The 26,097-nt window shown below is 38.5% G+C and overlaps 1 protein-coding gene across 3 annotated transcripts; it reads right to left on the reverse strand.

Annotated features, from left to right (window-relative positions):
* Nucleotides 1–1,151: 1,151 nt before the first annotated feature.
* Nucleotides 1,152–26,017, reverse strand: LOC125229290 (baculoviral IAP repeat-containing protein 7-B-like). 3 transcript variants are annotated; one of them, XM_048134087.1, is made up of 12 exons: nucleotides 25,655–25,712; nucleotides 25,356–25,535; nucleotides 23,577–23,722; nucleotides 18,802–18,924; nucleotides 18,211–18,427; nucleotides 15,331–15,489; nucleotides 13,429–13,500; nucleotides 12,134–12,236; nucleotides 10,461–10,605; nucleotides 7,186–7,486; nucleotides 3,079–3,210; nucleotides 1,152–2,379 (listed from the first exon to the last, which is right to left on the reverse strand). In XM_048134087.1, the coding sequence occupies exons 2-11, from the start codon at nucleotides 25,533–25,535 to the stop codon at nucleotides 3,088–3,090; spliced, it is 1,569 nt and encodes a 522-aa protein (XP_047990044.1). In that variant the 5' UTR covers nucleotides 25,655–25,712; the 3' UTR covers nucleotides 1,152–2,379; nucleotides 3,079–3,087. The 3 variants fall into 3 exon arrangements, with proteins under 3 accessions (XP_047990044.1, XP_047990042.1, XP_047990043.1); XM_048134085.1 differs by having other exon boundaries at nucleotides 25,356–26,017; XM_048134086.1 differs by having other exon boundaries at nucleotides 1,152–2,385; nucleotides 25,356–26,017.
* Between the last annotated feature and the right edge of the window lie 80 nt (nucleotides 26,018–26,097).

The raw sequence follows: 26,097 nt of genomic DNA on the forward strand, positions 1-26,097 counted from the left end.
GAATCACTAATAAATAATGATATTTATTCTTATACGAAGTTTATAATTAATTGTTCAATGTTTATGTACTCGTAGATAATACAAGTATTTATGTAGTTCAGGAAAAATGTATCGCTATTTCTGTAGGTATGCTATATAATTAGCTTTATAAATAGTAACTGTACATTAATTCTGTTGTTGTTGTTTTGTGGTTAAGTGTAAATCAAAAAATAAAAACAGAAATCCAATGTTGTCTATATGTACAAAAAAAACAGAGTATTGACAATCTATGTATGTAGTTTTAAATGAAATATAGTGTAATAGGGCATTTTCAAAATTGGGTCCCCCCAATTAGCGTAAGTTGTTAACAAGAATTAACTCGCTGTCAGTTTTGTGACGACAATTAAGCATAAAATCTGTCTAAAAATTTACTTTTTCCACATTCTGAATGTAGATTATCCTTTAAAGTTGTAATCAACACAAAAACAATATTTTTATAGAAATTTCATGCATTGAAATTGGGGGGTCCAAAATTCTGAAAATGCCTAATATCGAAAGCGGCCGACAGGTTCAATTGACACCGTTTCAAAATTTTCAATGTCCCTAAATCGAAAACCATTTCGAGATATACGCTTGTAGATCACATAAATCATTTTTTAAATTTTTTTTTTCCGCATTTTTAGTATAAAAAATCTTAAAAATAGTTTAAAGGGGAAGTGACGTCAAATAGCTGATTTAGAGCTGCCACTATATCAAAAAAATCTTCCAGTTGGGATGTCACTTGAGTTTGACAGTGAAACTTATCACAGTTCGTAGCAAAGATATTAAAAAAAATCATGGCTTAGTCTATGATTCGTAGTCATTCACTAGTGGTTGACAGTGACACTTGACAGTCAGACATACCGGACTGTTTAAGCGGACTTAAAACTTTTTTTTTTAGGAATGATTTTGTCGTTTTCTTAGGTGTATGAAACAACACATGTGACGTCACGAAGCTGTGTCTTGACGTTTGTAACTTACGCTCTTTCTGCTCGAAGCAGTAATAAAAAGGGAATTTCTCATTAAAATAGCAGTTTTTGGAAAAATAAAAAAATACGTGTATCTTTTAGTATTGAGTTCTTTCAAACCAAACAATTAAAAGTAGTACTCAAAAATATGAAATGTTGTCAATTATTACAATAATAAAACTAAGTAGGTAGATACAATTCGAGTTGCCACCATATCCTTTCTTAAGGTTTTTTAACCTTCCAAACTTAAGTAGCAGTACAGAAATTCTATTTATTGATATAATTGTATAAATATCGATTGAATTAATAAGACTATATGAAATTAAAATATATGGAAGGGTACCCCACATTTTTCATTAGAATTGTCTATGAATTATTGTTGAAACCATGTTGTATGGTATGGCATATTTGGTTACATTTCGTTTGTTTGATAAGACATTGAGACTATAAAAATACACACTAGATTGGTTCATAAAAGGGTTCAAATAAGATTGGAATAGATTGTACACAAAATGCACAATGGGCCTCAAGAGGAATAGTATTAACAGGACATAGTATACCTTGAAATCATTAAACTTTTAATCACTATAAATTATACTTGAAAATAAATAAAATAAACTAAATATGTAATACAAGTAACAATTATACAGTGTGTATTTTTGATATTACCTTACACTTTAACCAGACCATGGTTTTAGTGCTAAGAACCCATACATACATACATACAATCACGCCTGTGTCCCAGTAAATTAAAAAAAAAAAGTAATGATAAGTTTGGTCCTAACTACTACACCGTAATTAATTTTTGAAAAAATATCGAGCAGCAATGTGTTGCATGCACCAAATTGACATCTTGAAGACGCGGAACTTATGAGGAGGCACACTCAAAGATATGATATAACAGATGGCGCCACCTTATTAGTCCATTGCACAGATAAAGAATTTCATACGTGAGAGCGAGAAGATACTTTTTCTCTCTCACACATATGAATGACACATGCACAGGCGCCGCCTGGTGGGATAAAATGTCAGTGTACCTCCTCGTTGACAGTTCTTACGTCAAGTCACGTCGTTGAACAAAAATAAAATAACAATGGCGTGTTGAATTATTTGGTATTAAAAAATAAAAGTCGTATTTTTTATTTAAATCGTATGAAAATACGTTCCTTAGGGCTTTTTCTAATGACTTTAAGTATGCGGTAATATCAGAAATACACACTGTATTATTGAATGCTAAACATTGCTAATTTTGCAGCGATTTTTTTTGCAGCAATAAATAAAATTTAATTTAATAAATCGCCGCCAACATTAGACGTGAGCAGTATCCTATACATATCTTACTTGTGATGTTTCGTGTATGTTTTTGAATTTGTAGGCAAGCTGTGACTTTCATCTGTAACTGAGAAGAATTCACTTACTTAATAATTTTAGACTTATTAGAATCAAATGATGGTAATAAACTGATTGTAGAAATGTTGTGTACCTTTATGTTAGGTTTTATGTGAATTTAAAAGAGCCTTAAATGTACTTTGGCTTAAGTAGTATTAACTGAGGAGTATCTTTTCAAAAGGACTTATTTCTAGAGAAATAACCCTTGTTGACTTATAGAAATAAGTCCTTTTGAAAAGACACTCCTCAACTGTACACATTATTCGTCAATGGTTTATTTAAATATTCATTTGAAGTGAGGAAAATTTTAATATTAGTCATAGTTGTCGGATTGATAATGTTTTTTTTTTCGATTAGTTTATTTGTATTCGTAAGGTTAAAAAAATTACAAAGGCTTTGTATAAATTATAATCAGTATACTTTTAAGGAATTACCCGTATTATGAAGCAAAACCCTCGCAAGGCATAATATCGGTCCGGTCTCTTTGGCCTATTACGAGCTCCTTCTTTTTACTATATAGGGTTTGATGACGAGATGTGAGACTGACCTGGTGACATCACGCGAGGTAGGCGCGCACTAGACACTAGGATACGACGGCAGCGTCGCGCCACACCGCGCGCACGACACTAGGTACGAACACTATACTCACAACCGATATACTGGGTACACGTACAGTGTAGGGGTGTCGGGATGTGAGACTGACCTGGTGACGTCACGCGAGGTAGGCGCGCACGAGCGCTCGCACCGGCGACCGGCACAGCGGGCACGACGGCAGCGCCGCGCCGCACCGCGCGCACGACACCAGGTGTCCGCACGGCAGGAACACCACGCTCACCTGATACGAGAAAACAATGACAAAACACTATTCTATGCAAGGTACATACGCATTATGGGAGGGGAGGCTTCAAAACTTCGTCATAACCAGAGATCGGACAGTTGGGTGTCATTTGTTTGACGTTTTCGGAATAATTAACCTTATATTGTTAGACTGACGCCCCGTTATCCGATCTCTGCTCTGCTCATAACACTGACTATGAGTGGTGTTCTATGCATGTAGTGACTGTCGAACTGCCAAATGCAAGCTACCAAATAGCACGCCCAACGAACACTTAACTGCCTGTCGGGGGAAATAATTCGTGTATAAGCGAATTTTGGCATAGTTGTAGAGAATGGTGTCTTAACTTAATTCACATACTCAAAGTACTCGGGGGTGGGGGTGGAGATAACGGGTGGAGGGGGGTGTAAAGGTCCCCTTTTTTAGTTTTTCGTGAATACCTCTTAAACTGTGTCACGTAGCAAAAAATGTTCTAGGACACAAGTAATCTTCATAAAATTCTCTACAGAATCTTTTCCTCTCCATATTTCATGAACTATTGATCCCAGATAAAAAGTGTACATACTTTTTTTGTAGAGAATTTTCTGAAGATTACTTGTGTCCTAGAACATTTTTTGCTACGTGACACAGTTTAAGAGGTATTCACGAAAAACTAAAAAAGGGGACCTTTACACCCCCCTCCACCCATTATCTCCACCCCCACCCCCGAGTACTTTGAGTATGTGAATTAAGTTAAGACACCATTCTCTACAACACACACCTGTGTGTGCTTATACACGAATTATTTCCGATGAGGTAGGCATCGTTGAGAGTGCCAAAAGGGCAAAAAGGAAGGAAGTGACATTTGTGAAAATAATAGATTATGGAAAATAAAAATATGGGAACACGAGGAAACAGTAAGTAAAACCTGACCAGAAATATATGACTAGGGGCCATGTTGCGGAATTCCATTAGTTAACTATATTTTTCTATACTATACTGAACTGACAACCCATACATTAGAATAGCACAGCACAATCCTGACAATAGCAAGCCTCGGAACCGGTTTATTTTTTACCGGTTAAAACCGGTTTATTTCGATATTACTCCGAACTTTGTAAAGAACGCGAACGTTATGAGAACTTTATTTTAACCGAAATAAACCGGTATATTCGACGAGTGGCGAAACGCACCGGCGCCGCGTAAATGCCTACGTTCACGCAGCGACTTTTTTGTTTGGTCAGAACAGTATTACCTATCCATGCTGCGGAATAAACCGGTTTATTTTGTTCTAAACCGGTTAATCGAACGAAACCTTTATGAAAGCGTTCCCCTAAAAACCGGTTTAAAAATAGCGGTTTTACGAGCGAAAACGAAATTTAAAAGTTTTGCAGCAAGTCTATATATGATAACGGTTTGAAAATTTAACCGGTATCTGAGCCCTGGACAATAGTTATATATTTCGCAAGCGCAGACTTCTGGCCGAAGGGCGTAGTGTTCCGGCGGTTCTGGGGCAACCTGCGGAACCCTACGCCGAGTCAGACGACGCAACGGAGCCACGCTGTTAAGTCGTCGCCTAAATAGAATATTGTTCTTTTTCGTCTGTTTTTAATCTGTTTTCTACTTTTTATGTGCTATAGGTACATATTGTTTTTATATTTCATTTTCGCAGTTTTACTGTTATGCTGTGTAACCTCGGCCTTGTCGTCACTTTCCATCGGGTGCGACTAAAGTCAATCACTGGCCAGTTTATAATAATTTAAAAAAACTTATTTGTATAATAAATAAAATAAAAATAAATTCTGGTCAGGCTTGAGTACGTAAACACAATATGTAAACTATGTAAAAAGAAGCTTGACCGTTTTCACATTATCCGATCCGGTATCGGATATCGAAAGGATTTCAATAGAAAAAAATCAAGATGGCGCCTATAATGTATGGGATATCGGTCCGACATCCGATATCGGATCGGATAATGTGAAAACGCACTTACGATATATACATATTGATTTTTTTTTCCTTGGTAAAATATACTATGACTCGTTTATGATTATATCAAGAACCGCAAACATACAATACTGGACAAAATTCTTCATACACCGACATATAAACTAAACTTTCTATCATAATTTCTTTACCCTTAAACTTAACATCACAGTTGTATTGGAAAACTTTTAACTAATTTCATGGCGTACAACATACAGACAATAACATATCAATGATTGTACAATTATTTTTTTACATGAGTATAAATATCAGTACTTTTGGCTCTGGACGAATTTGATCATACAGTAATTAAAATACGAATGAAATGCAATGTAGTAGTGTGTATGGCTGTCATCTGCTTTAGATATCGCTGATTGTCTCGGAGGAACATTTTATGTTAGAAACTGAAAGTATTTATCTAACCCAAGCTTTTTCCTGTGTGTCTACTGAAGTAGGCAAAGTGGGTATAATTCAGAATGAAATTTGATATTTTCTTTATTTTTCCAAAAACTTCCTTAAATTTTGGCTTGGATTGATTACATGAGACTATGTTAGCCATTCAAGCTATTCATTCCTATTAATCATAACAAACGCATGAGATATACATACTGGTATTATCTTTCAGCCATCGCCCGTCTGAATATATATGAAAAGATGACAAAGAAAATACTAGTATGTCTATTTCATGCGTTCGTTGTGATTCATAGGATTAAGTAGCTTCAATGGCTGACATAGTCTCATGTTATAGGTCAATTCACAAGAGCTGGCACGAATGGAACGAATGTTTGAATGAAAATATGCATGTGTGTGACAGATTAACCAATAAAATGGTGGCTCTTGACAGTTACGACTGTATACCAATACAGGTGTCACTCACACAATCAAAGTTTCGTTCATTTCATTCGTGCCAGCTTTCGTGAATCGACCTGTATCAATCCTAGCCAAAATTTAAGGAAGTTTTTGGAAAAACAAAGAAAATATCAAATGTTATTCTGAATTATACCCACTTTGCCTACTTTAGTAGGCACACAGGAAAAAGCTTGGGTTAGATAAATACCTTCAGTTTGTACCTGAAAATGTTCTTCCGAGACAAGCAGCCATATCTAAAGCAGATGAAAGCCATACACACTAATACATTGCATTTCATTCGTATTTTAATTACTGTATGATCAAATTTGTCCAGAGCCAAAAGTACTAATATTTATATTTATACCCATGTAAAACAATAATTGTACAATCATTGATACATTGTTGTCTGCATGTTGTACGCCATGAAATTAGCCAAAAGTTTTCAACACAACTGTGATGTTAAGTTTAAGGGTAGAGAAATTATGATAGAAAGTTTATTTTTTTATGTCAGTGTATGAAGAATTTTGTCCAGTGCTGTAAAACAATAAGCCTGTGGTTAACATTATGAAAAAAAAAATACATAATAGTTGTTGTTCCGTTTATTATACTGCACTGGCTTTTGCCCGCGGCTTCGCTCGCGTTAGAAAGAGACCAAACATACACACACACTTTCCCATTTATAATACATAATTATATTAGTATGGATGTTGTACTGAGTTATACAATTGTCTAAATTGTTAGATATGCAGTATCCCTAATCAAAATAACACATCATACAAAAAACTTGGAAAAAGGCAAGTCTGAACGCTACAAAGCCCAGGCATTCCGGTATAACCTAACCACAAAATTAAAATTTTGAAAAAAACCCCTACTGCGACATGGTAGACCGATTTTCATGAAACATGGCTAAGAACACTCCCGACTAACTCAGCTTTCAGACAAAAAAAACTATATCTAAATCGGTTCATCCGTTCGGGAGCTACGATGCCACAGACAGACACACACACAGACAGACAGACAGACAAACAGACAGACAGACAGACAGACAGACAGACAGACAGACAGACAGACGGACAGACAGACAGACAGACAGACACGTCAAACTTATAACACCCCGTCGTTTTTGCGTCGGGGGTTAAAAATTGTAAAAAGTCTACTCACCTCACTATCCATACACACTTTGCACAGCCTCGCCTCCTTCAGTTGCCTATTCTCCTCTTCCAAAGACAATTTCTTCCTGACTGGACCATTTTCCTTCTCACTTTCCACTCTATCAACTCTATCGCTACTGACTCTATCGTTGCTAACTGTAGGTTTTAGTCTGACAGGGTCTCTGAGAGTTTGGCTAGTGTCAGCGTGAGCGACTGTGACTTCTTGGCTAGGCTGAGGCTCGTTGGGTGTCCGGGATCGCGACGAGCTTTCTGATTGAGATGTTTGGTCGCAGTCTGGTGATGGTATTAATCTGGAATTGAGATATTTTTGTCAATTAATCATGATTTAATTGACGGTACAGTAAATATATCTGTAGCTTTTCCGGTTAAAGACTAATTTGAGATCCAATTCAGAGAGTTAAAACATTTACAAAGACAATCCTCGGAATAATAGGACCGCGAAAAGAATATAAAGTAAGCAGGATATAAGCGTCTGGTTCATTTTACCCACCAATATTATTCAGTTCATCTATAAACTTAGTATTAAATAGTTAAGAGCGCTATGACAAAAAATGGCGATATATTGTAAAATTCGCAATATTCAACGATAAAATTGTACACTTTACCCATACTAAAAGACAGTAAAAGTACTTGTTTCAGTTAGAACATGTTATTAACCGTAGGTTAAACAAAAAACATATGAAAGAAAAAGCTTATTCAATTGGTAATGATTTTTTTTCTGATGCTCGTTTAGGAAAAACCGCGTGAAGCACTGATTTCGGACCTCTTATTATGTACAATTTGATAAGCTCACTCTAATAAATGCGGTAAATTTAAGTTCCTAATATCTTGTATTTTAGGCCCATTAAACAATATTTATCATTTAATCCTTTGAAATTGAGAAATTGAGAGTAAAACGAACTCAATTTTGTCTTGAAAATACATCGAAACAAGTGATCATTTCTCCGAAAATCTACATGTTATCGAAGTTATTTTAGTATATAAATAATCTGCACAATCTGCTTAAATTTCTGTTATCCAGTTGTCGTTATAATATTTTATAATGATTTTTTGCCAATTTTTTGAAAACTAGCCTTCCTGTCGCTATTTTACCGGCGACGGACGCCTGCGATTTCAGTGCCGCGTCGGAGCTCGTGGAGGTCAGACGTATGTCGCTTCGCTCTCCGAGTTTTCATCGCGAACGTCGAGAATATTTATCGTTGTGTGGGTCGGACACCTTGTTTATACACGGGCTATCCTCGCATTGTGTGTGTGTAAACAGCGACCAACGAATTTGATCCTAGATCCGTAAATATTTTCTTTTGTAATATTTTGTTATGTTTGAATGTTAAAGTATATTACAACGTTATGATGATAAATATGTGAAAATTACAATACGGTCAAGATGATAAGACACATCAAGATGGTACTCGGGATCTGATGATGGAGCCAGAAGGTGGTCACCAGTACCAGTGAACCATGTAAGTAAACCACCTCGTGTTTAGGCTCGTTGGGTTCGTCTCAACAAGACCTTTGACAAGAGGTGGTACTCAGGGTCTGATGATGGAGCCAGATGGTGGTCACCAGTACCAATGAACCATATGACTATACCACTTCGTGTTTGGGGTCATTGGGTTCGTCTCAACAATACCTTTGACAGGAGGTGGTACTCAGGGTCTGATGATGGAGACAGATGGTGGTCACCAGTACCAAGTAACCATGGAACTGAGCCACTTCGTGTGTAGGCTCGTTGGACTCGTCTCAACAAGACCTTTGACAAGAGGTGGTACTCAGGGTCTGATGATGGAGACAGATGGTGGTCACCAGTACCAGTGAACCATGTAAGTAAACCACCTCGTGTTTAGGCTCGTTGGGTTCGTCTCAACAAGACCTTTGACAAGAGGTGGTACTCAGGGTCTGATGATGGAGCCAGATGGTGGTCACCAGTACCAATGAACCATATGACTATACCACTTCGTGTTTGGGGTCATTGGGTTCGTCTCAACAATACCTTTGACAGGAGGTGGTACTCAGGGTCTGATGATGAAGCCAGATGGTGGTCACCAGTACCAATGAACCATATGACTAAACCACTTCATGTATAGGCTCAATGGGATCGTCTCAATAAGATCTTTGACAAGAGGTGGTACTCAGGGTCTGATAATGGAGCCAGATGGTGGTCACCAAAAAATCAACTCGCATATGTGAATAACATAAAAAAACACGAAGTGGTTAGTCATATGGTTCATTGGTATTGATGACCACCATCTGGCTCCATCATCAGACCCTAAGTACCACCTTTTATCAAAGGTCTTGTTGAGACGAACCCAACGAGCATAAACACGAAGTCGTTTAGTCACATGGTTCATTAGTACCTGGTGACCACCATCTGGCTCCATCATCAGACCCTGAGTACTTATCATATAACAAAAGCAAATATTTGGGATGGGATCTACTTAAATATAATCATAGTTTATAATTATTACTTTAAATTTTTAAATAAATTTTAACATAATTAATATTATTTTGCGCTATATTCTAGTATTTTCGTACAAAATAATGTTTATTAGAAATCAAAAGTTTATATCGAGATAGTAGATTGTGGTTGTTATCAAAATTCCATAGGAAGGATCAAGATTGTTTTGCCCATTATTGTAGTGCGAGCGAGTGATAAGACGTGCTAGAAAGGGTCGGCATATTGGGCTCGCGCGGCGGGTAAAATACCTAATTTCGCCCGACGCCGAAATGTTATAACGCTCTTAAGTACTTATAAAAACATGATGTATTTGTAAAGAATAAGTAATAAATTTTATTTCGTTCATCTATTAGCGATTCCAGGCCAAACATACCATGCCGCCAGCATATTGGGCACCATGCTACAGGCGGATTTGTTAGACGGCTTTGTTAGACCCCCGACGCAAAAACGACGGGGTGTTATAAGTTTGACGTGTCTGTCTGTCTGTCTGTCTGTCCGTCCGTCCGTCCGTCCGTCCGTCCGTCCGTCCGTCCGTCCGTCCGTCCGCCCGTCCGTCTGTCTGTCTGTCTGTTTGTCCGTCTGTCTGTGTGTGTCTGTATGTGGCATCGTTGCTCCCGAACGGATGAACCGATTCAGATTTAGTTTTTTTTTGTTTGAAAGCTGAATTAGTCCGGAGTGTTCTTAGCCATGTTTCATGAAAATCGGTCCACTATTTCGGGAGTTTTTCCAAAATTGAAATTTTGTGGTTAGGTTATTATTACCTAGTAGCTTCCTTGATTAATATATTGTATGTGTCATTAGATATTTACCCGGCAGCCGGAGCGAATTCTCTCAGCGCCTCAGCGAGGATATCTCTGGCGAAGCGCTGGTTGGTGTTCACTCCCCAACTTTCTTCGTTTAACTGCTCATCCAATACTGCGTCGATCAACGCTTCCGATGATGTGAACCCCAACCCTGAAAATTAATTTTGATTGGGTATAATTAGTAGACAAAGGCAGACACTTCGGTGGCTCGATCACCTCGAAAACGGCCATCAAATATATGAAAAAAGCCTAGGCACACAGTCGGAGCTCGTGTTGGTGAACGCGTAGTCAACCAATTGGAACCCTAGGCCACCGTATAACTATGTCATAGTGACGTTATAAATCAGATTGTACGAAATCTCTTATTGCTTGTCATTTTGACATGGTTGTAGAGTGGCCTAGGGTTCCAATTGGTTGACTGTACCATGCTTGTATGAGTGAGATATGACAGGTCGACTGGTCGCTTTCTTCACAAGCGGTAACTGTGAGATAATCAAGAGAGGCCTGTACGATAGTACTCTTTATTATACTGTGCCTAGAGCGAAAGGGAGGTGATCGTGGGGTGAAGAGTTTTTCAGGGAAAGCAGCACGCCGCTCGGATCGCCTAGATATCGATGCAGTGCGGATCTGCACGAGCTCCAGGTTGAAAACTGGAGAGAAACTGAGTGGTGAACTGTGTTGGAAGCCACATTTTGGGTCGCTACGCCCGGAGAGTAACGGCTCAGCCACGACATTGGTCTAAGCGGTAGCGGTGAGCGGCGTCCATACATTGGAGCGAGACACAGCGATGGGACTTTTCATTCGCACGTATGGCTGCCGCTCACCGCTGTAGCGCTTAGACCAATGTCGTGGCTGGGCCGATAGTAATCAGTAGATGTTACTCGGCCGCCTTCAGAGATGAGGTATCAAAGGAATAGTTAAATATAATAATAATAAAAAAATAAAGGAGATAGTAAAAAAATAATGATGGAGATTGACATAGGCTACGTTCTCTCTCTTTCTAACCATCACTTCCCTAAAATGGAGGGTTTGTAAGGAGCAGTTTTCGAATTTGACGCGAGCGAAGCCGCGGACAAAAGCTGGTTCTTTTTAAATCAGAAAGAACGTAGCGGAATACCATAAAATACGGACACTACTGTAAATGAAGGAACTGTCGAGGGGCATATCTAGGGTTGCAAATAGAAAAAAAACCAAATGTTTTTTTTTTCAAAATTTTGAAAAAAAACCGAGCACCCTTGTTTTTTTTCTAAATATGGTTTTTTTCAGATGAACAAATAATTCGACAATAACGATTTTTCGTGAGTTGTAACGTTCTTCAATAATAATAACGTACATTTTAATTCGATTAACATTCAGTATACAAACGTTTATTGGGAAATCCCCGATGCGACGTGCAACGCGGAGAGGTGGTGGAGTTGCCAACAGAAAATAGTGATAACTACCAACTACAGATTTCGTAAATGTTACTTTTATAAGACCAGAAATTAAAATTATTTGTTTAAATGTGTTTAATAGTTAACATGTAGTCTAAAACACCGTATAAAAGTATTAATTGCTTTGCAAATTTTGAGATTTCGTACTTTAGAAAAAAAACATGATCAAGAAAAAAAACTGTTTTTTTTCATGTTTTTTTTTTTCAAGCCAGAAAAAAAACCGTTTTTTTGCAACCCTAGGCATACCAGTGGTCTGCAACCGCCTCCTGATCGCGCGCCGCACGCGCGCCGCGTCCAGCCCCGCGCCCAGCGCCACCAGCGCCTGCTGAGAGTCCATTTGTTCCTCCACCTGACAACATAATTTGATCTAGTCTTATAATACCCGTTTGAAATCTTATCTAGAACTAGAGTGTCCTTTTAATCATAAGGGCACGATATATACATTTTGCCAGCTATCGCCATTCGGATAATTGTGTATGTGAATGCTATATCATGAATGCTGTTGGTGATTAGGCCGCTCCACACAGAGCGAGTCGACCAATGGCGAACGGCAATAGGCTAGTTTCCTATACTTAAAATAAAATATTTTATGCAGTGCACGAAATAAAACACCACATAATTAGAAGAAAAATATGGACAGTGGTTATGTTTAAACATAATTTCTATTTAATAAGTCAAAGAGAAAGATATAAAGTAAATGAATTGACCGTGACGTCACTCCTCGGTATTTCATAGTAATTGAATATTAAAAAATTCTTAAAAGAAGCTGATTTCACTAGTAGGAGCCTATTGTACACGAGGCAGATTGTTCGGCCGATTAAAACGCGAGTACTGCCTCTGCCGAGGCACAACTACATTGGCTGTTTGCCAATGCACGTCGCTGCTCGCTCTGTGTGGCCTAGTCTGCTATAATTCGTAAATCTCTGAACCCTCAGGTACTTCTGGAAAAGTCAATAGAGTATAACGTCACTACTTTAAAAAAAACTTGTATCTTCGTCTGTCAATGAAAATAAAATTGTAGTAAGTATGTATGGAATGCATATAGACTTGCTACGTTTTAACTTTGAGGAGCAGCGTGAGTAAGAGATTTTTTCAAAGTAGTGACGATAAGTATCCTACGGTTTCAGAGTTCGGCATTTTACTACTTCGGAATAAGCTGTTTTTTTTTTTAATAAATGGCCTCAGTCCCATTTGGTGGGGCTATTTTGCCAGTGTCAGGGTAAGTGCGACGTTGTTCGGTAGCTGGCACTTGTAAATTGATAGCTAGATTTTACAAGGGCACGTGGACTATCGGCCGTCGATGACAAAAAAGGGGCTAAACGCGTTTCGAGATTAATTCTTCATCAGCTTCTCACTATAACATTAGTTTACTGCATAATAAGCTATCGATATTACACTTTAAACAACATTAATGAGCAAAAGAAGTAGAAATTATTCGCGACACGATGCCGCTAAGATGGCAGCCGAACCGGAAGATCGAATAAGCTGTTTATTTAATGTTTAAGCTGTTTATCTTTTTATATATTTCAAATTATATTTACCTGACTTTCATTGACTGGAAAGTTGACTGATGGATTTCGTTGTCTTGTGTTAACTGATCTGTCGTCGGACGTCTGCAAAAAGAAATCAAATATTTACAATAAGTATGAAATAGTACATTGTGCATTAAGGGCTGAAAGTGAAGGGGTTACAAAGGGATATTTGAAGCGGAGGGCTTTAATAACCCGAGTTTGTAATCTTTCAGCCGCCCGTGATATACACAATGTTTTTCATCACACTCGCGAAGTAATAACCAAATTTTAAACCAAATGTATTTAAATACCTACGCTGACGTTTCGAACATTCGTCCGCCATCTTGTACACTGTATTTTTGACAGGACGGGGAAGGCCCGACCCTGGTATTCACTTTACCGCCCTAAGGCGGTAAAATAGGTAATTACGTATCAGTATTCAGGCATGTAATAACACCGTTTACGAGCTAGTGAGATGAAAAACTATTTTTAACCCCCGACGCAAAAACGACGGGGTGTTATAACTGTTATAAGTTTGACGTGTCTGTCTGTCTGTTTGTCTGTCTGTCTGTCTGTCTGTGTGTGTGTCTGTCTGTGGCATCGTAGCTCCCGAACGGATGAACCGATTTCGATTTAGTTTTTTTTGTTTAAAAGCTGAGTTAGTCGGGAGTGTTCTTAGCCATGTTTTATGAAAGTCGCGGTCGGGGGTTTTTCAATTATTTTTTTTTGTGGTTAGGTTAGGTTAGGTGATGATAACATCATACTTGCTCACGCTCAGTAAGTGTGAAAACGGGAAAAAACGTTCTCCCGAGGGTGAAATGTGGTTTCCGGTATATCTCGCCGGCGCAGTAGACACAGCACATCACATAGTGACACACTCACAGATGTCATATATACCATAGATCAAGCAAACGTATCTACTTAGCGTGTCAAATGAACTCAGTGAAATCCACTGAGTTGTCCGTCTTTACTCGCAGCTTGCAGCTTTCGGGCGTCAATTTTTGTAAGTTGAAGTCAGTTGAACCAAAACATAAAAAATGCCTCGTTACCTGATATTCAATTGCAACAACACAAAAATTATGAACAATCAAGAGCCTGAGACATATTTAAAATTACAGGCAAGAATCAACTTCAGTACAAAATTTGACACGCTCGGCCCCTATACAAATATATGAATTTGTTTCTTCTATCTAAATTAAGTTCTGTGGACACACTACCACAGTATAAAGCAGTAATAACTCTTCTAACAAACTTCACTCCGCGCGGTGTGTCGAAAACTACTCTCCATATGCACCGAATACATGCGAAACTGGTAAGTATTGGGCTGGACAGTCGGGGCCGCGTTTGCGCGCCGTGTTGACGTGTTGAGTTCGAGAGAAAATGACGTCAGCACCGAAGACATATTTTCGTTACTGTAGTGTTTATGGGTGTATGGAGAACAGTTCTCAAAATGCGGAAATGTCAGGATGTTCTTTAGAATTCCTAGACACCCAGAAAAGTAGTGGTTGTTATATTTTTGCAGTGTTAGGTACATTATTGCTTACGTAAATTGCGTAAAAGTGAGATTTAAAGCTAGAATGACACATTAAAATCAATAAGGATTTATCTGTAACGACATTTAGGTAGATGCTGCGATCTATCTAGCTCGAAAGTTTGGTACCTACTTAAATATTGTGCAAACATCTATTCAAACATTTTATGTAAATACGATTTCGTCAGTATTTAAGAAACAAACACGTACTTGAATCTTTATTAGATAAAAAGGTAGAAAGAAAGAGCGTTGGTATTAGCATAGCGCCATAAACAGTGACTACGAGTAGTACAGTAGCACAGGTACAACCCTGCGTGACCTTGCGCAGTAGTAACGACCGCGTCGTCGCTGCCGGAGATTAACTACTGATTTATCCTTATACTGTGACACTACTTCAGTACCTGTCTCGGCGGCTGCGTGCCGCGGTGTTGGGCCACGAACTCGGCGCCCTTGACGAGCTGCACGAAGCCGCAGCCCGGGAACCAGCGCGCGTGCTCCGCCCACGGCTCGTCGCTCGACTCCCACTTTCCGAGCCCGCCGTCGCAGTAGAAACAACACACCTGCACCACAGACATTTCAATTATTTACTTCATGGGTCAATTCTTAGAACAAATTAAATTATCCTCATAGAAAATAATTTAATTTGTATTTTTTAGTAGACACTACTATTTTAACTATAAACTGAAATAAAGTAGTAGTAGTAGTAAAACACTTTATTGTACCAGAAAATAATACAACACACAGGAAAAAGAGCTTATTACAAGTACAAAGGCGAACTTATCCCTTTAAGAGGATACGGTAGCGAAAATGCTAAAATGGAAAGGAGCCCCCCTTTCAACTTGGGAATTTTAGTTAAATATACAAGTGTTATTAACTAGATTTATCGAAAAAAGAATTGTCCATTAAGAACAACTCAGTCAAAAGATATTTCAAAAAAATCTTTAAAATCGAGGTTCCGCTCTCGACTCTTTCCTCCTTCAAAACTTAATCAATCGGAACGAAATTTGAGAGTCTGAATAACAATAAAATAATCTATGTCGGACCGTTTAGCTTTTTTGGTTAATTGTTACCAATCTTGAGTATCAAACCTTTTTTGCGCCACAATGAAAAAGGCCGTTTTTGGAAAATTTTGATTGGCTCTAGAGTCTTTAAAAAACAGAATATCAAAAAAATCAAAACGGTCCGACACAGATAAAAATAATAACAATCTGTGTTGAAAAAATCATTGCTCTATCTTCAAAACCAGGGAGGAAATAGTCGAGAGCGTTTGTGTGGAAAATTGACCCCTACCGTATCGTCTTAAGGGATCTCTTCCAGTTAACCTTTGAGCAATTGAGGGAGAATTGGAGATGGTAGGCATACAGTACAAACGGCGCAGAAAACGGATTCAAAATAAATAAATAAATAAATGTCATATACAAAAAAAATGACCAAGGCCTCCAAGTGTCCAAAGCTGGATTCGAACCAGCATACAGTATTTTTTGTATATGACATTTATTTCAGTTCATGGGTCAAATTACTCATTTGTGAAGCAAAATACTCTGCGTGCAAATGTACAGTCACCGACAAAAATAAGTGATGACTTCTGTACCTTGTGACCATCGACCTACAATAGGGACTGAGCTCACACTTTTTTTGGCATACTAAATTGAACCTTAACACCGGCACATAAAGGCGTTCTTGACAGACTAGCAAAAGTGTGTCCACATGAGAGCGTCAAAGTTGGGGCTGGTGTCCCTCTCGCACGTGTGACCAGTGTTAAAAAATTACTATAGTAGTAGTATTTTTACCTGTATGATAACTAAGTTTATAAACTTCTTAAATTATTTTCGTATTATATCGAGGCAAGGGTATTAATACCTTGTAACGAATTGGTAAGTCATTATTATGAAGACATAAAACCAAAAAATTGCGCAATTATTAAAAACCTTTAATTGGGTATTAGTAGATTTGGTAGTAACTTTGAATATTGACTGGTATCCCCAAATGATGACAGTGATGACGTCATTCAAATGATTTTGATAGTGGTAATAAGTGCGAGAGGGACACCAGCCCCAACTTTAACCTCTCATGTGGACACACTTTTTGGCCTAACTACTCATTCTGGTTTAATTATAATTCTGTGCTTGTGACTTTAACGTCGTGTTTAAAATGTCATACGAAATTATCAAACGATGAAAAGCGACAATGGTACAGCAATCATCGCTTATTTATGCCGGTGACTGTACCTACAGCAAAATCTTTTTCCGTTTCCGTAGCGTATTTGTTTAGAAACGTCAAAATTTATCTACACGCTTATTCAATCAATCTCCATAGTGTTTGTACTAACACTAACTAAAATAATAGTATAACACGTTCATTTGTTTCCGTGAAAACACGATGGTAAAGTATTATGTATGCACTGCATCTGTAACGCAATGTAATCTATTCTTTTGTCTATGCAAAACATAAAATAAATCAAGCGATACATCTCAAAAGGCAACAAAAATAAGAACAAGTTCTTATGCTCCACGCATGCCAATGTCCATTACTGTCAAACAGGTTGCCTTCAATAGCAGAGCGTAGATGATACCGTGGGCCTACTATATCAGGTTGCAAATAATCCCATCTGATTACTTTTATAAGGACCCGTTTCCTTGTTATTAAGGTTCCTGGAAAAGTTTTTTGTTGTAGAAGTATTAGGCATCACTGTTACCTCGGTGCTATAGGAAGTATAGGATAGCAAAGCAATACATAGAAAAAATGTGTGCTAAAATGGTTTTTATGTGCGTATTTTGTCATTATTACCAAATCTCAAAAGCCTATGAATAATGGACTTGGAAACCGTCCAAGGTTTTGTCTCAAGTTTTGCAATTATGAGATTTGGCTTAGAGAACTGGGATCCTATGCAGAAAAATCCGAAATTAAACTAAGGTGGCAGGGATAACAAGTGTTTGTGACAGCCACAAAACAATTGAATCTACGTACTTGGTCATCGTGCCCCGTATAGAAGAAACCCGCTTCAGCTAGCGTCTCAGGTCCCCGTGGTCTCCCTGTGGCCACTCCGCGAAGATGGAGGCGGGCTGCCATGCTAGCGAGCGTAAGATGCTCAAAACTGCCACAGAAAACAATTGAATCTACGTACTTGGTCATCCTGTCCCGTATAGAAGAAACCCGCTTCAGCTAGCGTCTCAGGTCCCCGTGGTCTCCCTGTGGCCACTCCGCGAAGATGTAGGCGGGCTGCCATGCTAGCGAGCGTAAGATGCTCAAAACTGCCACAGAAAACAATTGAATCTACGTACTTGGTCATCCTGTCCAGTGTAGAAGAATCCCGCTTCAGCTAGCGTCTCAGGTCCCTGTGGTCTTCCCTGTGGCCATTCGGCAAAGGTAGCGAGGCGAGCGGCTAGACTTGCAAGGGTAGGGTGTTGTACGCCGGGCCCAGAGACTCCGACAACACCCAGTTGGGTGCAGTTCTGTCCGCTCCGCGCTAGGAGGCGCGAGTTGTGGAGGGCGCCTTCACTGGAATACAAAATTGTTGTTTTAATCGTAGGTGCTGAAGTTATAAGTCCCAGCTGGTCAGATAAAATAGTCGGTCATTTCCTTCATTAGAAGCGGCAAGTTTAAAAAATGTAGACGCGAATGTTGATTGTCCCATAGAAAAAAATAATTTAGCGCACTTTGACAAATTTGTCAAGTTTGATAAGTTTGACGTGTGTGTCTGTGTGTGTGTGTCTGTCTATGGCAAAGTAGCTCCCGAACGGATGAACCGATTTAAGTTTGTTTTTGGTTGTTTTAAAGCTGAATAATTAGTCAGGACTGTTCTTAGCCATGGTTTATTCAAAATTTAAATGTTGTGGTTAGGTTATTTGAAAAAAAAAAATCTAAAAACTTACGACATGACAGAGTTCCGTGGGGACTCCACCTGTGGGGTGTGTGGGGGCGAGAATGGAGGAGATATGTTTGACGCTCGATACGCATTATCTAGCCGGAGGGCGTAATCGCAGCGAGGGAAGTACCTGTAACACGTAATAGTATTTACCTATTTAGATAACTGACCATTCATAGTTATAATTTTCAAAAGTTATAATCAGGCGTTTAGTGAAGCTTGCACTAGTTATGTCGGCTATTGGCCACGTGCGTGAGTTGCGTGACGGAGTGTCTCTGATTGTCACTAATACACGTCATCTTATGAATATGTCCATGCTAGCGGCGGCCGTTGGAACTAATTTGCCACCATACAATTTTATATGGAAAAGCCCACAATATGAGGCCAGCACCAGTCGTTCACGTAGCGAATACTCATCATGCACTTTAAATTAGAATTATTAGTGTCTGACTGAAAATTGAGACCTAGGCTCCAGTGGCGGCTGGTGAAAATTTCTGCTAGGCAACACCAAAGCAAAAGGCAACCTGCCTTAACATTAGGTACTTTACTAGTAATCAATTTTTAGGCAAGCCGGCGGGAATCGGCTTGTATGGACCAGCCGCTGCTGCTAGACTCTCTGAAACATGTCGCGCAAGTGAATAAAAACTTAAATCACGTAAATTGTAATGTGAAAATTATGCTTCACGGCCACGACAGTTTAAATTGAATAACTGACCATGGTGTCATGTCGTCTTACGAATCGAGACATGATATAGGTATGTATTGGTATGTGATGTGAGAGTCAGAAAACTTTTAAATAAAATTTTAAAATTATAAATGGTTTAGTGCCCCTTCAGCGTGTTAGTTCTCTTTGATATTTTTCCATGGAACTGAGATATATTTAATAAAAACCGTATAAAAGTAGGTATTAAAATTGAGACAACTTCAATCAATGATAAAGTACCAACCTTAAAATAAATGATATAATATTATTACACGCCAAACATAGGATCATTTCAGTATCCAATGAAACATTTAGCACCTATGAAAGCAATAAACCAAGTGATTTCAATTTGCACGCAGATGCGTCATAACTAGGGATGTACCGACTAGTCGCCGACTAGTCGGGAAAGCCGACTATCCGGCCACATTTGTAGTCGGCGATTAGTCGGCGACTAGTCGGCAAAAAAGGCCGATTAGTCGGCCCCTTATAAGTGATAAAAAAACAGGACAAAAATAAATTAACAGCCGATATAGTTGTATTATGTACCTATTGGTTATGCCTTTGTTACTCAAAACAAGAAATATCTGTGATCATTACAGAAATAAATGGCCCTCATTGAAATTCAAACCTAGGACTGTCGGTTTCATAGCCAGGATCAATACCCACTAAGCCAACCCGCTAGTTAAAAAATAAAAAAAATCTCATAGAACTTAGAACGTGTAAAAATAATGAAAATTGCGATTTAAGAGGGCATTCAACGAAAACGTCGTAATAATGTAAAATTGATAGTTTTAGTCGGCAAAATGCTACACTTTCCGTCATCTAAAAGACTTATTAAGTTCAGGATTCGATTAGGACATCTTCTTAACTTACATGTTGTGAGACTGGATTTTTAAAAACTAACTCACTTAATTAATTATGATTTTTTTTCTGGTGCATGTTTAGGAAAACCCGCGAAAAGTGCTGACTTAGTCCGTCTAATTTGTAAAATTTGGATAGTTTTGAATGCTTCAAGTGGTAAATTTGTATTATGTATATCCTGTACTACAATCTTCTGAGACTACTTCTTTGTTATAAGGCTTTAGAATAGAGTAAATGAGGATATGATGAATCCAATTTGTTTCAGAAATCACCTCAGAATAAGTATCAATTTCTTCGAAAACCTACGTGTTTTTGAAGTAGTTTTAATATAAAAATAATCTGCAACGCTTACTTAAACAGATTTTATGCAAAAGTTTTCTATTAATTGCAATTTAATATTTTTGACGATTTTTTAAAAATGCCTCCTTATTACCGGTTACGCGCGCTTGCGATGTCAGTACCGCGGCAGAGCTTGTAGAGGCAGGACGTATGTTAGTCCGCTCCGCACGCGGCTCGACGATCGCGAAGTTATCTTGTCATTGTGTGCGGCACCCGCCGTGTCCAAAACCGCACTTGTGTGCGTGTTTGGCTGTACTGTTGCATGTATACTGCGACCGAAAACTTTGATCCTTGGGTTGACGACTTTGGTAACTAACTAATTAACTTGACTAATATTTTTAGTAAGTATTATTTATTATTGAATATCATTTTAGGTTACTGACTCGTCTCAACAAAATCTTTGACAATAGATGGTACTCAGGATCTGATGATGAAGTCAGATGGTAGTCATGAGTTCTCATCAACCAGGTCTTGAAACTATTTCGTGTTTGGGCTCGTTTGATTCACCTCAACAAGATCTTTGACAAGAGGTGATGGTACCCAGGATCTGATGATGAAGCCGGAAGGTAGTCATGAGTTCTCATCAACCAGGTCTTGAAACCATTTCGTGTTTGGGCTCGTTTGGTTCGTCTCAACAAGATCTTTGACAAGAGATGGTACCCAGGATCTGATGATGAAGCTGGAAGGTAGTCAAGAGAATTTATCAACCAGGTCTTGAAACCACTCCGTGTTTGGGCTCGTTTGGTTCGTCTCAACAAGATCTTTGACAAGAGGTGATGGTACCCAGGATCTGATGATGAAGCCGGAAGGTAGTCATGAGTTCTCATCAACCAGGTCTTGAAACCATTTCGTGTTTGGGCTCGTTTGGTTCGTCTCAACAAGATCTTTGACAAGAGATGGTACCCAGGATCTGATGGTGAAGCCGGAAGGTAGTCAAGAGTATTCAACAACCAGGTCTTGAAACTCTTCTGTGGTTGGGCTCGTTTGATTCGTCTCAACAAGATCTTTGACAAGAGATGGTACCCAGGATCTGATGATGAAGCTGGAAGGTAGTCAAGAGTATTCCACGACCAGGTCTTGAAACCACTTCGTGTTTGGGTTCGTTTGATTCGTCTCAACAAGATCTTTGACAAGAGATGGTAATCACTCTTTTATACTCTGGCGCATCCACTGTCTCAGTGTGTCAACAGTCAACTAAAGCAGGTAGGCGTAGCGTAGAGTTGTATTTCCTTACAAAAAACTAATACCTATATGTGGACCTTACTGTGCTCCATGCAATTAAAACAACATAATATTTAAAAACCGGCCGAGAGCGTGTCGGGTCACGCTCAGTGCCTACACTGAGCGTGGCCCGACACGCTCTCGGCCGGTTTTTAAAGCCGCGTTGGTAAATAGCCGCTCGGCTCTTCCGTAGTTTTCCATATTTTTCAAAAACTACAGAACCTATCAAGTTCAAAATCATACGTTAGGGTTGAAATGAAAAAAAAAAATCACTCCCTACTTTACGTGTAGGGGGGGTACCCTAATAAAACATTTTTTTCACTTTTTATTTTTGCACTTTGTCGGCGTGACTGATATACATATTGGTACCAAATTTCAGCTCTCTAGTTCTAACGGTCACTGAGATTATCCGCGGACGGACGGACGGACGGAGGGACAGACAGACAGACATGGCGAAACTATAAGGGTTCCTAGTTGACTACGAAACCCTAAAAACACATTTTAAATATAAAAAAAAACTACTTAAAATTAAAGAAAACCGATCTTAGTTCCATTATATATATGTACCTAGAAAACATCATCATCTTCCTTGCGTTATCCCGGCATTTGCCACGGCTCATGGGAGCCTGCGGTCCACTTTGACAACTAATCCCAAGATTTGGCGTAGGCACTAGTTTTTACGAAAGCGACTGCCATCTGACCTTTCAACCCAAAGGGTAAACTAGACCTTATTGGAATAAGTCCGGTTTCCTCACGATGTTTTCCTTCACCGAAAAGAACCTAGAAAACATATCATATACAAAATGAAATAAAACTAAGAAAACGGATTATATTCATTATACGCGATATAATCTGTCCATAAATTTATTTCATGAGTAACTATCGCGGTGACAGAAGACAATATTATATACACAATTTATTATATTATAAAAGTTTTTTAATTTATTTCTTCCAAGGCTACACACGTTTTAATAAAAAAAACTGTGATAAGTTTAATAATTAAACTAAAAGGTCAAGTATTTATGCACGAAATCATGTATGCAAATATGTAATATATATGGTGGTGTTTTTACGCAAGTATCAATAATGGTTAGTCCGCAACGCTACTGACGGCGTGGCGGTACCGACCATGAATGCTATCCCTTTCGCTCTAGCCGCACGTAAGGTTGGTTCGAAGAGGATCGCACGCTATGTCTGTACCGCAGGCTACAATCGTTATGCTTCTGGTTATAGTGTGCGTCTGCACACAGGCGCACGCCAGCGCCGCCGGCGTCGAAATGCGAGCAAGCAGATTTTTTGAAAGCGCTCTTAATGATTAAAAAATCTGGTGATTTTAGTCGAACATTATGTTCTGGCCGACTAGCCGACTAGTCGGCCGACTAATCGGCCACCCAACCGCCGACTAGTCGGTAGTCGGCCTAGTCGGCCAAATCAATAGTCGGTATTTTTGTTATACATGTACATAGTACCTACAGTGCAGTACTGCTTATGCTATTTAGAGTTCAACACAATTATTTCTGGTTTTTTTTAACACCTTTGCTGTGGCAATTCTGTGTATGTAACTTGCAGTTTACCATATTTCATATTTAAGATCTATTGAGAAACCACAGTGAATGAGTTAAGCTGCTTTAAAAATCTTAAATTACAGAGAAACTTACCTCCGATGTATATCTACAGGCGCTCCCAAGGAGCCAAGATTTCTAAACGGTGCTAACTCTCCGCCACACCAGGCACAGCGTAACCGCCCTTCCCCGGCGTGATAGAACCCTGCACTGACCAGTGCTTCTCTGGATATTGAATCATCCTGAAAAAATTATACTTATATGACAGAAGTAATTTATAGCAAGCAGTGTTAATATTAACACTGAACTCATCTGCTTGCTACATATTATTTCTGGCATAGACCATAGTTGTGATTGTGGCCAACAAATGGTCTCTTCAGAAAATCTTTTCTGACATTCTGGTCAGTATCATTATAAGGTGAACCCATTTTGTTCATCATTCTAAGGCGAACAATCAGTTTATACTATAATAATAAATAAGTGAAAAATTGGGATAGCCAAAGTTTTGTCCAATAGGCAACTGGACTGAACTTAAAATAAAATAAAAGAAAAACATGGACAGAAGTTATTTATAACTCCAATTTATATTTTATAAATCAGATAGAAATATAATAAAGTAAATCAGCTGGCCGTGACATCACTCAATTAAATTTCATATTAATTCCATAACAGCAAGCCGTTCAAAATCGTTTTGACAGTTCTTAAAAAGAAGCTGATTTGACTAGAAACATGTAGCGAATTAAACTAATGTCAAGTTCTTGCTACGGAACCTAATGACATTCTTTCAACTCGGCTTTATAGTAGATCTCAAATCTATAAGCCAAGAATAGCTGTTCAATATAAGAGGAGGAGTATAACAGGCTTGACGGCCCAGCCACGACATTGGTCTAAGCGCGACAGCGGTGAGCGGCAGCCATACGTGCGAATGAAAAGTCCCATCGCTGTGTCTCGCTCTAATGTATGGCCGCTGCTCACCGCTGTCGCGCTTAGACCAATGTCGTGGCTGAGCCGTCAGACATCTTGATTTTCAAATGATGAAAATACTTGCACCAGACTTGCACACACAATTGATGCTGTTTTTCTATCATTACATACAATAATGAATCTAAGTGAGTCATGACACTTGTACATGACATAGTACGTTCAATTGATCAAGGAAATCTATATTAGAATGGTAATTGTATACAAGCAAGGTCGTTGTGCTAATAAGAATTGTCTATGATGCTATAAACAATCTTGATCTTGACCTTGAAATAAGACAAGATAAAATCAAATTGCATTACACAAAAGGTACTTTCCCTTCAAATTGAATAAACCTTTATAATATATAGCCTTTTTTCTTAATAACACACAATTTATCACAATTTCGATTTCTTTCAACCCTGGCACTAAAATTTAGTAGTTGATGTGCTCTGCCTATCCCTTTATGGGATACAGGTGTGATTAGATGTATGTACATATGTATGTTTTCTTAATAAATTATTTATTTCTCCCAAGACTCTTTGCTAAAAAAGGAAAATATTATGACAAGGAAATATTATCAACTGTCTCTTGCCTCTATTGACATTCAAAGATAAGTAGAGATCATAATTGTATGATTGTAATTGACATTTATGATAAGGAGAATAACAGAGCTAATAATAGCAATATTAATGATTCTAAAATTAAATGGAAGTCACTGTGTAGTCTGAACTGAGGTGCAATGGCATGCCAAGGTTCAGACATAGTTATTCATACTATTCATTCATTTAAAAGATCATATTGCATACATGTTTAGTGACTCATAGAGCACAAAAGATTCCCCAGATTTTATTTTACCTTTACTTTTTATTTATGTTTATTAAACAACAAACCACAATAAAACAATTATCTTACCTGCCAATTGATAAAAGATAGCAGCCTTAGGGCATCACTTTTGTACATTTCATCTTCTTCAGTGGGTCCGGCGTCTTGCGAGGTTGTCACAAGCTCTTCAGGGACAGGTGCAGGCACCGGAACATTCGCTGATTGAGCCGTGAATGCGCGATCCAACACCAGTGGCTCGTTCCCCGCCATCTGCGGGTTCACCACGAATGGACAATTTGGATCCATCCGCCTATGTCGCATCATCACTTGATCACCATAATTCCACTGCGAAATTTTCCCACCACAGCTAAAACACTCCACCTCTGTACCTTGCCCAGTATAAAAGAAGCCCCCCTTCGCTATTCGTATCGGGTCTACCGGAGCTCCCATGGGCCAATTTGAAAAAGTATTTAATCTGTTAATCTCTAAATTCATTTTCTCTAAAATAAAACAAAAACTTCACACTAAAATCTAGATATCACTGCTTGCACTGTTTACAAAGTATTAAAGAAAATAACCGACGCATCAAATCGATAATGTATGTTTTGGTTGTGCTGTTTATAAACGTATTATTGCTAAACATAAGCAATGTTGAAAGTGCAAGATAATTGGATTTCAATTCAATTCAATACATAAAACTTAAGCTACGAATGACGAAAGTTTGACAGTCATTAGGAGAATCGACCATAGACAAAAAAACTCTTTTCATATTTCGTTCCACACAGAATATTTGCGTCTATCTTCGATAAATAAATACAGTTACGGCGACAAA

The sequence above is a fragment of the Leguminivora glycinivorella genome, chromosome 9 (genome assembly GCF_023078275.1).
Source record: "Leguminivora glycinivorella isolate SPB_JAAS2020 chromosome 9, LegGlyc_1.1, whole genome shotgun sequence".
In the NCBI taxonomy this organism is placed as follows: Eukaryota; Metazoa; Arthropoda; class Insecta; order Lepidoptera; family Tortricidae; genus Leguminivora; species Leguminivora glycinivorella.

Coding starts and splice junctions, on each gene's coding strand:
- LOC125229290 (XM_048134085.1), bottom strand. CDS start 25,760: ATGAATTTAGAGATTAACAGATTAAATACTTTTTCAAATTGGCCCATG. Junction 7,487..10,460: donor GAATTCGCTCCGGCTGCCGG/GTAAATATCTAA, acceptor TCTCAATTCCAG/ATTAATACCATCACCAGACT. Junction 3,211..7,185: donor AAGTGTGTATGGATAGTGAG/GTGAGTAGACTT, acceptor TTCTCGTATCAG/GTGAGCGTGGTGTTCCTGCC.